Source organism: Mizuhopecten yessoensis, unplaced genomic scaffold (genome assembly GCF_002113885.1).
Source record: "Mizuhopecten yessoensis strain PY_sf001 unplaced genomic scaffold, ASM211388v2 scaffold10409, whole genome shotgun sequence".
Classification (NCBI taxonomy): domain Eukaryota; kingdom Metazoa; phylum Mollusca; class Bivalvia; order Pectinida; family Pectinidae; genus Mizuhopecten; species Mizuhopecten yessoensis.
The window spans coordinates 783030-801018 of NW_018408532.1; the positions used below are offsets into that span (position 1 = coordinate 783030).

Below are 17989 nucleotides of genomic sequence, written 5' to 3' on the forward strand. Positions count from 1 at the left end.
TGTGAAGGGAGATAACTGTAATTGTGTAAGTTTCATCTTTTTCGTATTATTTTTTATTATTTAAGGAAGACAACTCTTATCATAATCAAAATGACTGTAAAATGAAAATGAACTTTTGGATACAGAGAATGTATTATATTCTGATTTCAGTGATATTTGATTAATTAAAATGTCTTGAGAAAAAAAACACTTTTGTAAATAGAAGATTCTATTGACAATAGAAAATACTGAAATTCTTTATATACATGTATAAGTATAATCATCCGTTGTAAAAATATTTATGAAAACAAATTGTTTAGTCTCTCAATCATTGAAATTATGTTTAACGAGCATAACGCATGTTTATCGCTATTCATTTTCGAGCTAGGGTATCTAGAAGGTAAGGACCATCGAGCAATACGACCATGAACCGGGTCGAATCTGGATAATATTAAAACTGAAAGGACACTTATCATTTTCAACGCACAAAAAACCCCAGAAGTAACAAAATAGTAATAGTATTTTATGAAATGCTATGCACAACAATAAGTCCAATGCAAGTATAAGTTATTTGGTACAAGACACAAGATTAGATAGAAAAACCCTTCCTCACACAAGTATTCTTGAACGTAATACCTTGATATGGTCAACATGTTTAATGGGTAAATGAGAAAGGTTCATGCTCGTTAGTGTTTTCCTTACTCAACAGATTGAAATAAAACAACAAATAGCATATACGTTACTTGGTACAAGACACGAGATTAGATAGAAATACCCTTTCTCACACAAGAGCACAAGTTAAATATTACAAGCAATGTATACAAAATTAATAAGCTCACGTTATCTCAAACACAGAAACTTGACGCGTGTTATCGCTCTTAATGTTCTTTGATGTTTTTATTTAGATGAAACTTGTCAGCATTGACGCAGAAGTTGAAACGACTAAAACAAGTTCACATCTATAACCTCAGGAATTTCACTAAAACAATTCATATTTTCTAAATTATTTCAACACCTAATCAAACATTTAAAAAGTTTATTGATGACATTTCTGGATATAAAACCTTTGCAGTTCAGGGACGTAATACTTGAATATGGTCGATTGGTCAACATGTTTAATGGGTGAATAAGAAAGGTTCAAGCTAGTTAATGTTCTAGTTTTCCTTACTCACAGATTGTGATAAAACAACAAATAGCATATTAGTCAACAAAGAGGTATTTTTTTGAGCAAACAATGTTATCTAGATTAGGGTGGTCGGGTGGTGCAGTGGATAGCGCACTTGCCTTTCACCAAGGCGGCCGAGGTTCGATTCCCCGATCGGACGTGAAAAGTTATGGGGTCACCTGGCCGACTACGTGGGTTTTCTCCGTGCACTCCGGTTGCCTCCTACACTAAGACCCCGCGCGCTAACATCAGGACCAACAAGAGTGATTAATATAAGTTGACATAACTTGTTTCATAATTGTTGTAAAATAAATAAAGTTTATATTTATCTAAATATACAGATTAAAGAGCTGATAGAAAAAAAAATCGCTTCAAATGTATCGCATTACGATCCCGATATTATCTCTTTTAGTCCTTCCTGTTTATCTCAGTATTATTCAATCTATTTAAATGTAATAATAGCATTGTATAATACTGCTTTTATGCTGTGGCACCTCAGCTTGTGTAAGCCGGGACGGTTGAACCAGTAAGACAATATCAACTGATTAATTCTTGAGACGAACTCCTCTGATGAAGCGTGTTTTTTACAGGAGGATTTGGCATGAAAGGTAGAAACCGTAGTATCTTGGAATTCTTGTACCTATCATAGAAGATAGGGTTATACACTTCGTACCCTTCTGAGTAGTCGGACCCAGTGGTAGCGGAAGCGCTGGTATCATCTGGTGTCTCCCAGGCCGCAATGCCTCGCTCCTCTCTAGTTCCTGATGAATGAAAAATATAACCATGAATTGTCAAACACAATGAATCTTTACTCAATGACTTTAACGTAACATCAAGAGCCTCGAATCCTCCGCTCTCTATTGTTAAATTATTTATTACACGCTAATGTATGTTGATCCAAAGGTTTAAAATATGAACTACCTGTCGTTATTGTACTGTGTCTAATTATGAAATAATCAACGTATGTGTGTGCATTATGGTGAAATATATAACGAGGTTGCATATATGGACAAAATATTAACGTAGGCCATTTTATTATTTTTTCAACATTTTCGAATCCTGAGTTATATATTCCATCATAATATACAAACATATGTTCACTATATCTATTCTACCCAGTAAAATTTCGTGTCTACCTCAGTGTCCATATGCCTTTGATACGCTGAGAGGCAAGGTGACATAAAATAATTATTTAAGTTAGGTTGTTCGTTTATGCGCACTTACATTTTTTTTAAATTATGCCTAAATTTCTTCCTTTCACAAAAAAACTGTGCTATTCTATCATATGTCTACACATTATGATTTAGGTACTCATATAATCAATATAGGATGTGTCGCTATGACCATGTCGAGAGCATTAGGCTGTTGACCACTACAACATTAAAATCTTCCTTTAAAAGAATTCGAGGGGTTGTAAGGGTAGGAGCTACGGATATTTCTAGTCTAGGCGATAAGGTGCTGTAGGTCGTGAGGTTGAGGCCTGGACAATTGCCTTCCTTCGTCACTTGTGTTTTCTGAGTAATTATATATACTTGTTATATTTCCAAACATTTTCTTCAGGTTGGTAAGTATGGATTATGAGAAGTTCTTTTTACGCAACCAATACAATTTTTTTTCTATGTGACGTTTTGATGACAAATGAAGCTTTTGCACACAAAGTTGTAAAATGTGTACGAGTTGTCCATAAAATCGATGTCGGCAATCACAAACCATGCCACACAGAAAAACCATGTGATTGACTGGGATAACTCCAAAGTTTTGTTCAGTGAGAGCAATCTGTTCAAGTGGCAGATAAAGAAAGCCACCTGGATACGCCGCAGTGGACCAGTTCTAAATCGAGACGAGGGGGCTCAAAGACTCTCGCACATCTATGACCAAGTGTTAACAAAGCGTAGCTGAATTGATTCATTTCAGTACTTTTATAACAACTATTGTACATACGTTTCCAGCGTAGCCGAAATCGACATCGATTTCATGGACGACTCGTACACATCTTACACCTTTGTGTGCATACGCTTCACTGGTCATTTGTCTGATGAAGGTGACAGTGTGCATAGCGTACTAGTCATAGAAACTTCACATAGAAAATTGTAATGGTTGTGTAAAAGGAACTTCTCATAATTGTTATATTTCCATTGTCAAGTGTTTGTAATAAAGATCTTATATTTTCATTGCTGGTGTTTAATGCTTAATACCGATAAAAGTGTTAAAGGAAACAGTAAGCCTACCTGGAACTGTGTTGTCAAGGAAACATGCCAGGACACCGCCAGCAAGGTTAGGGTTCCCTAGCAACATTTTGATGACGTCGTCTGCTTCTCTGTTACCTAATGAAATTTTAATCATATGAAGGCTAAAACTACTTGATTTAGATCAATAATTACGATATCATTATACAGTATAATTCATTAGAATATTGAAACTCGAAGCACACTTAAAAGACATTTGAGCTCAAGTAACACTAACAAATCAATCTGAAAAATCGGCGTATAAAACGAAGGACAATTTGAAACACCGTGTGATCTAAAGCTGTGCTCGTTCTTATATTGAAACATTGTACATTTGTGCATTGTACCGTTTGTGTATAATGTTACCGTGATAGAATGACTTAAAACTTTGTGGAACTGCTAATCACTGTTGAAATTACATATCCATTACTTGAGAACATAAATAAATAAATAAACATAGCGTATTTTCATTTGCCTTTAAGCAATACAACAGAGCAATGCTGAACACTAGCCGATTTTTAAATCAGACATTTATTTCGTCAATGCCGTATCCGTTTGTATCAACTTGAATGTTATTTGATTCATGTGCGATTGAAATACCATTCCAACGCCTACCTAGCTACTCACCTGTACTGATGGCGTTATTGTACGCCTCCACCCAGTGAGGGATCATCAGACCAACAAGTAGAGAAGTTCCGATGATCGCAAGGTTCCGAGTGGACGACAGATCGACATACTTCAAATTGGACAGGACGACGCCATTGAAAGCACCAAACATGACGATGAGCACGCCACCTAGCACTGGATACGGTATTGTGATAAAAACAGCGGATACTTTTCCGATGACACCAAATACTATATAGATGAGGGCGACGGCAATAAAAACCTGACGACTTCCAACCTGAATCGAAATTAAAAAAATACATGAAAAAGAAATCATTCCATATCGAAAAAAAACCCAGAATTTTGAAGATGATGTATTATAATTTTATAACATTTTTATGTCCAAAAGATTCGGCGAGCTTGGGCATTTGTGCTATATGTAAAAAAAAGAAATTCATTGAAACCATACATAAAAATGATATGTAAAACTGTCCTTCTCGCGAATAGTTTGTAGTGTCAAACCGTGTTCACTTACAACAAAGATTTCACACGTTTTTCTGGAGTAGAAGTTTGACCTTGTCCGTTTTTCATGAAACCTTTCTCGGTTTGCTGTGTTTGCTTTTCAATGGTAACAGCAGAATGAAAATCGGTTTTCAATTAGTCCTTCCAATGGCCTATCATACACCAAACGAGTGCCTTATTCCACTGAAAAACGTATACACAATATAGGTATATACCCATGGTGAGCCCCAGACAGTTTTTCGGATGTTATATGAATAAGTCACTACTTATCAAATTCCCTTTCAACTTATATACTACGCCTGTCTGTTGAATAGGGAAAATATAAAACTATTATACATGACGGATGTTCTCAGCCGAAATTAATAGTAGGTTTAGCTAATAACTCATGTTTGAGCATCAGAACGGTTTCATGAAGACGGACCCTGGAGTCATACTTACAATGCCTTTGAAATTAATAGGCAATGCTACTTTGGGTATTTCTCGCTCTTTCAAATATTACTTTATTTCCTGTTACAATGTAAAGTCTTTATATTCATTCAACGTACCCTTGTCAAACCTATCACTCCAACATTCCCGCCATACGTGGTAGTCGCGTGACCACAACCAATCACTCCCGAAAGTGCACTACATAATCCTTCAATTGCGATACCTCGATTAACACCTTGTGCAGGAGGCGGAGGAACATTGCAAGTCGCTGCACACGCGTAGTAGTCACTTATAGAATCCAGTATGGAAACAATTGTTGCCACGCAAAATCCAACAAACGCTGATAAGTTGAAGCTGATTTTCCCGAACTGACCTGAAAAATAGTGTATAATAGGTAAATATCTACCTGCAGTTCATACATTGTATACATACACTGATAGACGTGATGATTTTAATCAGCAGATCATTAGTTTTCTTTCCCTCAGCAGTAACGCACTAGGTTATTCCTGATTATACAGCTGGCACTATATCTGCTGCTTTGTAGCATATTCTCTCAGCAGTGATAGCAACATCCCTGCTTTACCAACATTGGCTTACATGCCGTAGTTGATTCCGTCTTCAAGGGCTTGCTCCGAATATCACGATTTCCATCATAGATGTCGGCTGCTGATGGACAAACCAACAACACAGAGTTTCAAGAGATGCGGGTTATGAAGCCAATTGAAAAGTTTAAGGTTGCCATGAAGACCTTATTGGAAAGAGGGATATTTTCTTGTGATATAAATATCAATTATTCTGATTATGGTCATTACTTTGCTTTGGAGACGTGACATTGATTCGATTTTACATAGATTTACATGGTGAGTGTAGTCGATGAAGAAGAAGACGCTAACACTTCCGGGACACCTGGGTTTATTCTCGTAGTACTTTTTCAAAGGTTGCCATGTAAATGTTTCAAGGTAAAACAAATGAAATTATGACATTGTAACGTTGAGTTAAGTAACACCCTGCTATGTCCGATACGCAACTGTAAAACTCACCAGGTCAGGCGAAGTAAAATCTCTATTCTGTCAGATATCTACTGTACGACTCGTCAGGTCGGGCGAAGTAAAACCTCTATTCTGTCAGATATCTACTGTAAGACTCGTCAGGTCAGGCGAAGTAAACCCTCTATTCTGTCAGATATCTACTGTACGACTCGTCAGGTTAGGTGAAGTAAAACCTCTATTCTGTCAGATATCTACTGTACGACTCGTCAGGTCAGGCGAAGTAAAACCTCTATTCTGTCAGATATCTACTGTAAGACTCGTCAGGTCAGGCGCAGTAAACCCTCTATTCTGTCAGATATCTACTGTACGACTCGTCAGGTTAGGTGAAGTAAAACCTCTATTCGGTCAGATATCTACTGTAAGACTCGTCAGGTTAGGCGAAGTAAAATCTCTATTCTGTCAGATATCTACTGTAAGACTCGTCTCTGTTATGTCTTATACCTATTGTGAGCCTTACCAGGTTAGGCGATGTAAATCTCTATTATGTCTTATACCTACTGTGAGCCTTACCAGGTTAGGCGATGTAAATCTCTATTATGTCTTATTCCTACTGTAAGACAAGCTAGGATAAATAAAGTAAATATTTATACCGTCTGATATCTACTATGAGGCTTACCTGGTTAGCTGAAATAAAATCGGCATTATAACTAACACCTACTGTAAGATAAACCAGGTTAGGTAAAGTAAAACCTCTACTCTGTCGGATGCACACTGCAAGACTTACCCGGTTTGGAGAAGTAAAACCAGTTACATATCTGGTCCGAGAGAAAAGGTAAGAGGTGACTCGTGTCTACTGTTACCCTTACCGGGATAGGGGAAGTAGAACCAGCTGGCTCTACTTATGACATCAGTTCTTGCGTCTGTTCTAGAGTAATAGTCCTTACTGGCCCTGTCTGTGCTGAACACGCCGGCCGCCGTCAGTATACCACATAGTAGCCAGCCGATCACCAGAGCTATCAGTATCTATTCATATAATACAGTTATAAAGTCAACTGATAGATTTAAAAAAAAAAAAGAAGCATTATTATAAGTGAAATATCAGAAATTATCCAATTTGAAAAACAATGCACTGAACTGAAGATATATGATATGTTATATCTTCGCATGTTAAGATCTTACTTTTAGTATTGTTTAATCAGAACAATATTTTTTACATTTACAGTAATATGACTGGAGCAAATAAATTAGGTCAGTCGGGACGCTTTTTTATTTTTTAAATCATAATTTTTGGAGGGGTTGGTGCTAATATAAGAAATGACAAATATCACCAAACATAATTTTAGGTCTTTTAAATAGTAATATGGGATTTAAATTTGGTTTTAATATCTACCCATGAATATATATATTGTTGTTTGTTTGTTCGTTAATTTGTTAACATCCAGTGGACAAGTAAATCCATCACTTGATGGAGTGCGTTCAGGAAAGATAAAATTGTCCAGGTAGGAGGACAAAACTAGGGTCGGTGGGGGTATCTAAAACATATTTTATTTCGGGTAATCATCAGTAATCTGGTATCCAGCCACTGTAACAGGGAAATCAGCCAAGATCGAATTACAGAGGGTTACTGTATTATCAAACTAATTACTCTTAGAGAGAGGTTACACACGTACATTGTTTTTACCAATATTTTTTTCTTTACGAGAGTTTGTGAGAATCTTACTCACATAAATGAAATGCCCCAGTGGACCCGTGCGAACTTCGTGATGGACTTCGTCATGTATATTCCAAATAATAGGATAGTCGGAACAATGGTGATAGGTCCTATAAATTTCAGCAAAAATCCAACCAATCCAGTGGCTCCTATCAGAAAATGTATAGCACCAGCAGCCAATAAGCTGCCCTGTAGCTAAAATAAAAGTTGATGTAAAACTGTTATACTATGATTAGGTATCGAATGTAACTTTCAACCTGTTTTTAGCATCCTTTTTTAAGCTTCATGTATGCGTGTTGCTTAATTAAAAAGTTGTTTTAAGAGTGGAAAACATATTATTTTTAAATATTAATGAGGATACGAAAATCATGTGCATAGAAACAAATTACATAATGTTCAGAACGTTTGTAAGCAACTGGATTGACAGAATATGCAAAACAATACGTTTATTTACAAAGAAAATGTATCACTATTATTCAGGATAACCTATTGAAAGAGCTCTAAACACTGCTCTCGACTTGACAGAATGACATTGTTGTACAGTAAATAGGCGAAAGAACCGAATAAATACTTTCTTTTATGGAACCATTACGTTTTGAGTTTATCTTGGGGTGTTTAGAAAATGAAAACACGTGAATATAAGATATATTACCAAGTCAAACCTACAGTATGTGTATAACGTTACACGCGGACATGAAGGGGAAGTATTATATGATAAATAGAATTGTAAATCTATAATGATAAGTGTAGTTCATACTTACCCCCTGGACTGCCTGCAGAATGATTTCATCAGTACCCTCAGGAAACACCAATTCTGTCATGTTTGTGGTGTTGTTGAAAACTGATACAGAAATTTAGTAACAAAGTATAATATAACAGTCCGTTCGAATTTGGAGCTGTGTGTTATTTGTTACATGTAATCAGACGTGTGTAATGGTATTACATGTAATAAGCCGTGTGTTATGTTATTACATGTAATCAGCCGTGTGTTATGTTATTACCTGTAATCAGCCGTGTGTAATGTTATAACATGGAATTAGCCGTGTTTGTTTTATTACCTGTAACAAGCTGTGTGTTATTTATTACCTATAATTAGCCGTATATTATTATTACTTGTAATTAGCTGTGTGTTATTTGTTACCTGTAATCAGCCGTGTATTATTTATTACTTGTAATTAGCTGTGTGTTATTTATTACCTGTAATTAGCCGTGTGCCATGTATTACCTGTAAATAGCTGTGTGCTATTTGTTACCTGTAATCAGCCGTGTATTATTTATTACCTGTGATTAGCCATGTGTTATTTTATTATCTGTAATTAGCCTTGTGCCATGTATTACCTGTAATTAGCCATGTGTCATGTATTACCTGTAAATAGCCGTGTTATGTATACCTGTAATTAGCTGAGTGTTATTTTATTACCTGAAATGAGCCGTGTGTTATTACACCTGTCTTTGTCTATATCAGCCATGGCCAGTAGTGGGGCGACATAATCTGGTGTAGCCCCCTGGTACAGTGGCAGTCTGAAGGACCGAAGTGTTACGGTATGTTATATACAGCACTCCGTAAAATAACAGTTCATTGACAGACTGGCCATCAATCAGCGAAAGTTACAATAAAATATAATCTATATAAAAATGTACCTCACCGTCAGCAGACAAAGACGAAATCAGAACTCAAACTTTATTCAAAAAGACGGAATAGAAAAGCAATTGTTGACATCAGAAAGGGAACGTTTTCTGTAGAAGAGTATGCTGCTAAATGCTAAACGTTTAATGCGAAATGCCAAAGGACAAAAGTAAGGGTATCGTACGGATAAAGTAGAGTTCCCACAATGGGGTCCTGTGACCATTTTTACCGGATCAGGGTTTGAAAGTTGATTTTGGTCAAATTGAGGGTGCTGATTAAATTGAGCTTGGGTGAACCTCGTTAAAATGAGGACTAACTCGGTCAGACGCAACAATTAAAAATGGCCGCAACCCGGTGTCTAGTATATCATAAAATTCATATCTTTGCTTCTAGATGTCCGTTTTATATGATTTTTTGGTCTAAATATATGTTTTGAAGGCCAGGGATTTTATTTTTTGCACAATAACTCGATAAAAGTCATTGTTAGAACGAAAAAGTGTTGTTTTTTTTATTATTATTTTGCTGCCAACAAACAGGTTAATCGCCAGCTGACTTTATAGGAAAAGACCAGGAAGACTTCCCTAATGATTTGGATACAAAGTTTTCATTTTTAACCATTGTAAACTAGATGAAACAACCATTGTATGAAATGTTTGGTCAATGATTTTGTTCATTTCCTGTTTAACGTCCTCGCATCAGCAAGAATGATATGATTGGTCTGGATTGCTTTTAATTTGTTTAATGTCCTGTTAACAACTAAGGTCATTTAAGGACGTGCCTCCATGTGTGTTGTGTAAGCGTGCATGTGTGTATGTGTGCCGAAGACGGGGAATGTCTGATGCCGACTTTATAGTGCTATCTCACTGAAATACCATGCCAAAGGCACACAGCCAAGCATTCCGTCCGGTCGCATTTTACTTACAATGGATAAAGTAGTTGTTACCTTTCCCTTTTAATGCTGAATGTTAAGTAGTGAATAACAACTGCATTTTTAAGGACTTTGATATATCCCGGCCTGGAGACAGAACCCGTTGCCTTCCTCACCTGGGCGAACGGTCACCATTAAAAAAGTGAGGTGTTGACAAGCAAGGAGCTAGAAGATAAAAAGTAGTTAGAAGAAGAAAGAAATATGATACAGATATAAAATATCGCAATGGATGTAGCAGATTAATTTCGGTCGCTTTAATGTCCCCAGATAGAGGACACAAAAGCAAATCCCTAATGGATCATACGAGGACGGGTGTCTAGAAAATCGCCGCAACAAACAACATGTAGTTAGAAGAGAAAGGAAACAGGAAAAAACTAAAGTGTTGTAATTGGGAGATTAATTTTGGTCTATTTTATAACCCCTTCGAGACTCCCGCCCCCTCAGACCTATTCTTTCCCCAAACTGCCCAGGCTATTTGGTCAATAAAACATATGTAGACTTTCAGTCACCATCTTCTTTGTCATCATTACATTCATCATTCTCATCAAAATCATTGTGCAAGCATGTATCTGCTCATGAGTCATGTTTAGCCAAGTCATGCTAACTTCCTGGAATTGCATTCTTGTTTAACCTAACTGATACACTTCAGCCGTGGATCAAGGGTTGCATTTGGCTTGTTATAATTCACTTGAATGCTAGTTTGGTAGTTTACTCGCGTGTTCCGTTCAGATTGTGGGAATCAAGCTGTGGTGGGGTGGGTCATTTGGACTTTTTTTTCATCTGACCCCACTTCAGTGCTCTGGTTTCACCTAAAGGTTTATTGATTTTAACATTGTATATGTGTCGAATAGTGAATGTGGCCATTTGCTGAAGAACCTCTTGTGTCACTCGAAAAGCTTTGCAATGTTTTTCTTAAAATTGCGTGCCTCATGAGTTTTAGTTTCCCATGTCCATTGAAGCCACCACATCCAATGTGGATATGTAATGGGATTAGGTTTTTAGCTACCTCAACAGAGCCAAGACCTCTGCAGCTAATGATTTTGTCATTCCTTTTATTAACAAGTGTGTCCTCAAGCTGTGCAGGTTTGGGGAAAAAATAGTGCTGAGTCCCACTGCATGACCATCAGAGGCGATCGAAGTGAGGGGGGTTGCAGAATTGGGGGGTCTCATCTGTGTCTTCTACGAAGAGGATATAGCAGAGATCAAAATTGATCTGCTTCCCCCATTACAACACTTTAGATGGTTTCCTATCTTCCTGTCTTGTTTCTCTTCTAACTACTTGTTGTTTGTGTCGGCGATTCCCTAGGCACCTGTCCTCATATGATTTATTGGGGATTTGCGTTTGTGCCTTCTATTTGGAGACACAAAAACGACCAAAATTAATCTGCAACACCCATTGCAATGTTTGGGATCTGTATTATATTTCTTTCTTCTTCTAAAAACTTTTATTTCCTAACGTCCTGTTTGGCAACACCTCAATTTGGCTTTAACGTTGAACGTTCGCCCAGGTAAAGAAGGCAATTGGTTCTGTCCCCAGGCCGGGACAACCAAAATCCTGTTGTTATTCCCTGCTTAAGGTTAAGCATTAAGGGGAATGCCAACAACTGCTTCACCCTTGTCTGTATAATGTGACCGGACGGAATACTGTGCTTGGTGCCTTCGGCATGGTATTTCAGCGAGATGGCACTATAAAGTCGGCATCAGATCCGCGCTATCACAAGGAGTCAAATTCCACCAACATACCCCGTCTTCGGCACACATCCATGTGCGTTGTGTAAACGTACATGTGTGTATGCACGTCCTTAAATGACCTTGGCTTTTAACAGGACATTAAACAAATAAAACTAAAACCGTCTAATTAAAGAAGCAGACTCCACAGTTACCAAAGATAGATCAGAATATGCTGGAGAGCAGGCTACCCAACCCTTACTTTCTTATAGGAAAGGGGAGGAAGGTTTTCCTAGGATCTGACCAGCTGGCAGTGTTGTCTCACCTCTGATCGTGCCCCTAGTTACATATATTTATTAACAATATATAAAAAAGCCCACGGCTTTAACCATTAATAGGGAAATCTCCCTAATCACAATGCCTTAGATCATAAAAAAAACTCTTGTTGTATGGCGTCTGTTTATCGCTCCATAATATTTTATCAAAAATTGATCAGTATATATGAATTAAACATGATGAAGTAGAAATTTGAACATGAATACTGACTATTAAAATTTGATAACGTATAACTGGAAAGTATGACGTAGATAACATGAATACTGACTAGTACATGGGATAGTATGAACATTGACTGGGAAAACTTAAATAACATAGATAATGACTAAAACATGGAAAATTTCAACAATCCTTTGCCCCTTCTAACTTAAAGCTGTATATGAAACGCTCTTCTTGTGCCAGTGAAAAGATATTTTTGAATTTTCGCGTCTGACCGAGTTTGCGCACATTATCAAGAGGTTCATTGATGCAAAGGACCAGGGGTTTCACAAATTTATCAGGTCAAAGTCGAGGTCGCTGTAACTAAAAATTAAAAAGTGGGGCTATACTGTCAAAAACACAGTACATGACCCTCAAAAGGCCAGATTTTGCTAAACATTTTGTTATGACATAATGAAGCAAAGTTGGTCATAACCAACAAGAAGTCAACTTTCCAAAGGTCAAGGTAATCTGGTCAAAAGATAATCATTAGGTCAAATTGAGCATTGAGTGACAATTAAACAATTGTATCTTTTGCAAATGATTTGTTTAGCATTTCATTTTTATAGTTTGAACACTAAGCTAAAGGACCAGATTTTTTTACCTTATTCTCAAAACGACCAAATAAGAAGTGTAGCGATGTTGTTAATTTACCTTATTCCTAGGGTGTTCATTAGAAGTGTAGTGATTCCGTTCATAAATAGAGAGGAGCTTAGAAGTTTGGCCTTGAAGTCATCGTTGTCTTCGGCACACACGACCTGGGCTACAAGCAGGGACACCGCCAGTGACGTAGACAGGGACAAAAGAGCTTGCTGAAAAGATCACGTTTTATTTTGTTACTAAAATATGAATAAAATACATAGTGACACATTGTTTAAGTGCTAAACTATCTGTTTACAATCAAATGAGAACATCGAAAACACGCATGACTTAATCCACGAAACATCCAGGAAAACAGAAAACAATAGGTTATCGGGGCATGAGTAGGCGGTGTAGTCGTTTTATACATTGTAAGTACCTGCAGCGCAAAAAGAAGGGTAAGGTGCACAGGAGTCGGGTCGCTGATTTTATAGATGAGGCCGCCATCTTTCTCCACGCCTATCTCTATGTCAGGTATATTGGTGATTTCGATTGCATCAACATCATCTTCACCGCCAAACGACGCCTTTTTTTCGATACTGTGATACTGAAAGAATATCAAAATAAGTATTTATTTAAGGGTAAATGATAATCAGTTTTCATTCGTTATATATAATTAATTGTGAAGAGAGAAAAAAATCTATGACAGCTACAATCAACATTGATCATTCTCGATGTAAAAGATTATAAATATCTGCCTGTTTTACGAAGATCTGAACTATTGTTTTGCGGTCATTGACTCTAAACTTCTGATTTCTTTATAATTTTCGAGACATCCAAACCTTCTGGGATAACGTAATCTTTAAACTACTAAAACAGTATGTTGATAAACATGTCTAAAAAAACCGCCGTTCATAGTAGACTAATAACGGACTTAGATTTAATTGTACATTATAACAGGGGGTGACTTATCAACAAACCGTACTGATCCGGACCTAAAACAGATTTTATCTTTCTTATTTAGAACACCTCCGGACCGCCTCTTTTTGTGGATAACTTGAGTCACTTTTCAAAAATGCATAAAAATACACTTAAATACTTTCATTCAATAAAACACATATCTTACAACATGAATTACACAAACGGCTTAATTCTAAGCTGTACGGTAATCGGGACAATTTTGATTTTGCGATCGTGAACATTCCTTTTCTTGATAGTAACATCCCTGATTACCTTCCTATCCATCATTATCCAATTGATATATTCTTTATGTGATACCCAACGGAAACTCAACGCAAACGCAACGGAAACGCAACGGAACTCAACGCAAACGCATACAAATCGTTTCATTAAACACGCTCCTAAAACGCCGTTCATAGTAGACTAATAACGGACTTAGATTTAATTGTACATTGTAACAGGGGGTGACTTATCAACAAACCGTACTGATCCGGACCTAAAACAGAATTTATCTTTCTTATTTAGAACACCTCCGGACCGCCTCTTTTTGTGGATAACTTGAGTCACTTTTCAAAAATGCATAAAAATACACTCTTGTTGCATTAATAGAACGGAAATAAGATCTAGTATGGTAATTGTCAACTATTTTCTTCTTAATTAATGTGGTTGTTGTGGCTGTAGTTTGCAAGAAGTCTGAATGACATCTATATGCTTCGATGTTTAAAGAGTTTTAAAACATATCTGGTGAATCTTACTATGACTTTCATGCTTTCAAATTTATCATACACATAAAAATACACTCTTGTCGCATCAATAGCATGTTTTGATTTTAAGTGACGTGATTAATATCTTATATGATAATTGTCAAATATGTTCTTCTTAATGTGGTTGTTATGGCTGTAGTTTGCAAGAAATCTAAATGACATCTATATGCTTCGATGCTTAAAGAGCTTTAAATCATATCTGGTTAATCTAACTATGACGATGCATTCACGTTTTCAGTCCATGCAATATCAATGTTATGTATTTCAATTTTGTTATGAAAGAAAACATTTGTTAGCTGAAACTCACCAAATGGATGCAATTATCAAATTACTCTTAACAAATATATCAAATAAGAGAGGTATAATAGGCTGGGAAGGTCTTTGTATCAGGAAATCATATTTTCTTAAATAGCGTTTGATAGCAGAGACTAGTCCATGGTACTGGAGAACGTTTGTGTTGGTTTGTTAAATCCAGATATGTTCACACAGAAATGTTAAATTATAAGAAAAGATATAAACATACACCTCACTATATAGGTAGTTGAAGATCCATGCATCATTACTGGGAGTAAGACACAGGTAACGATATTTGATTGATCCTTGAATACATTTACATGACATATACATGCACACACGTATAGCACTAAAGACACGTTGAGATCTTTTCTTTATATATTATTTCTTTGTCTGTAAGGATATTTTTCTGGGCAGATTACCTCCAACAACCCAGGTGGAGTATAGGTGTGGGGTGTATGTTGCGGTATCTGTGCTGTAGCATTCTAGTGAGGTGGCACTATAATTGATGCCGTTGGAAGCACGGTTCCACTACAAACAGAACACATTACATATCACAAACATAGGCATACACACATAGGGAGATATTTTCCAAGTGGCATAGGACTAGTAGTTAGCGCCTGCTAAGGCAGCTCCTGCGAATTCCTCAAAATAATTGTATTGATTAAGGTATATGCTAATTGTATTAATATATGTACCGTAAAGCGCTTTAGAGTGGTTTATGTTAGTGTGGCAGGTTTTAAGTGTGAATAGGATTACGGTCACCTTCTAGCTTCCAGCTAGAGGGAATTTCCCTTTAGCTCAGTAGTACAGCGTCCGACTAGGAACCTGGATATCGAGGGTTCTTTCCCCAATGGAAGTACACTATTCTCTTTTCAGTTACATTAGCTAGATAGGATGCTATATGAAATGTTGTATATTGTTATCATAATCATATCCGCGAGATTATTTTCAGATTTTATAATATATATATAATGTGATGCCCATTTATTATATAATATCATCCATTATATATGTGTGTGTGTACCAGGTAGCATGTGTCATGTCCCTAGGTTGTTGATGTAGGTTACGGAATTAAGTACTATAGAAAGATTCTCAAAGAGCTATGGCAGAAAACTGCCCATATTTTTGAAAATGGGTAAAAATATTGATGAATAAATAAATTCTAGTAGGGAAAATGCATGGAATGTATATATATATATATTTTTCAAATATTTTATTTCACCCAGCCAAATATTATATATATATATACTACTGATGTGGGTCAAAGAAGTAATATAGACGGTAAAATCCAATATAACACTGGATCCTAATGGAGGTATGTCCGTAGGAAACGAATTACTGATAAGTATATACAGATATATATAAATAAATTGATAGGAACTGCCAGGGTTGGGGAGCCCTGGAGTCAGTCCCCTAAACAGTATGGTGTCCTCACACAGGAGGGCTTTCATTCATTTTTCTCTGCTAATTTTATCTAAATTCAAATATTTCAATTTCATAACATTATTTCATCAATATAACATTCAGAAATTTGATTGGGAAATAAAACATTTGTACATATAGTATTGGACATCTACAGAACAAGAACATGCTACCACATTTCACACACAGCACACACATCCAGACGTGTTTACATATACATCAGTATCATAATCACTAAACATAAACAAAACACTTATACACACAAATATTCATACACATATACATACGTACATAACATACACTCCTACGACCTACATACGTATATACATACATGCATACCCATGCACGTACATACACACTAACATCAGCAAGTATGCATGCACTTACATACGTACACATGCATGTAAATACAAACATACATGTCCATTATTGCGTGTATCCATATAAGCACCAGAAAATAATATATTGTTCATGCACCCTACTAACCCGTATTGTGTTTGTTTTTGGAGAGAGAAATATAAATCAACAAAAAGGCAATTGTAGTATACAAAAAATTCTCAAAATAAATCCTTCCATTCCATCTGTCTTTGATCAAATGTTTCATTGTAAAAAAAATTTACTGATAAAGCTTTCTCAATTTTATCTGAATGCAAGAAACTCATTCAAACCATTTAAACTTAACTTCTGTTTTTTTCTGGAAACAGTATATATATAATATTTTGTATACAAAATAATATAGTTAATGGGCATAGGAGCATTTTCGGTAATTCCAAACAGTCTTGTTTCCAACTTAAAATCAATGATTTTCCTTTTTCTGCTAAATAATCTCTCTTTTAAATCTTGCCATAGATTTAAAGACTGGACATTTCCAGAATAGATGTTCTGTAGTTTCTATTTGTATTTTACACATATTACAGATATTGTCATTTGACATCCCAATAGTATTTAAATAGTTTTTAATTGGGAGGATACAATTTTGTAATCTGTATTGAAACCATTGCAGTGTTGTGTCTTTTGTAACTTTAAAGACAATGCTATATGAACTTTTCCAATCTATATTTCTAAAAATTTCTTTCAATACTTATTTTCTTTCAGCTGTATTTACTTATTTAATTTTACTATTTAATATGTCATACATGTCTTCATAACCTTTTTCTTTTTCTTTATGATAATATAAATATGACTTGGTAGGAAGGACCTCTCCAAAGTGGTTTCTGCAGTTAAGTTATAATTTAATTGTTACAGCATTGCCTAATAGACTGGCATATACTATGGTAAAACAAGAAGTGTCCAGGGCTTATATTGTATTTCAGTTTAAAAATTACCAAAAGTTAAAAAAAAACATTATTTTGCTCTAATAGATCACAGACATTTTTAACTCCCCGATCAAACCATTTTCGGACAAAAAAAAGACTTTTTGCCAATACAAAAAAGTGGGTTATACCAGATTGGGAGCGTTAAGAACTGCTTAATAGATTTTATTTGTGTTACTTCTGGAACATCTACCCATGCCTAAAAAACATCCTTCCAAAACACATTACTAGTCTTAAAGTTTTTGATAAAAACAATTCCCATATCCGATATATTTTC

General features: G+C 36.0%; 1 protein-coding gene across 1 annotated transcript in view; it reads right to left on the minus strand.

Moving 5' to 3' along the window:
- Positions 1–210: 210 nt before the first annotated feature.
- The window catches only part of LOC110460477 (solute carrier family 23 member 2-like), a 35251-nt gene continuing 17472 nt past the window's right edge, over positions 211–17989 (minus strand). The window contains exons 2-11 of the mRNA XM_021513412.1: positions 13396–13563; positions 13032–13189; positions 9041–9141; positions 8382–8461; positions 7647–7815; positions 6776–6922; positions 5040–5293; positions 3997–4270; positions 3373–3468; positions 211–1905 (exon numbers count right to left, since the gene is read on the minus strand). Of these exons, the coding sequence (XP_021369087.1) occupies positions 1682–1905; positions 3373–3468; positions 3997–4270; positions 5040–5293; positions 6776–6922; positions 7647–7815; positions 8382–8461; positions 9041–9141; positions 13032–13189; positions 13396–13563 (1671 nt within the window). The 3' untranslated portion in view covers positions 211–1681. The remainder of the gene's footprint in view (positions 1906–3372; positions 3469–3996; positions 4271–5039; positions 5294–6775; positions 6923–7646; positions 7816–8381; positions 8462–9040; positions 9142–13031; positions 13190–13395; positions 13564–17989) is intronic.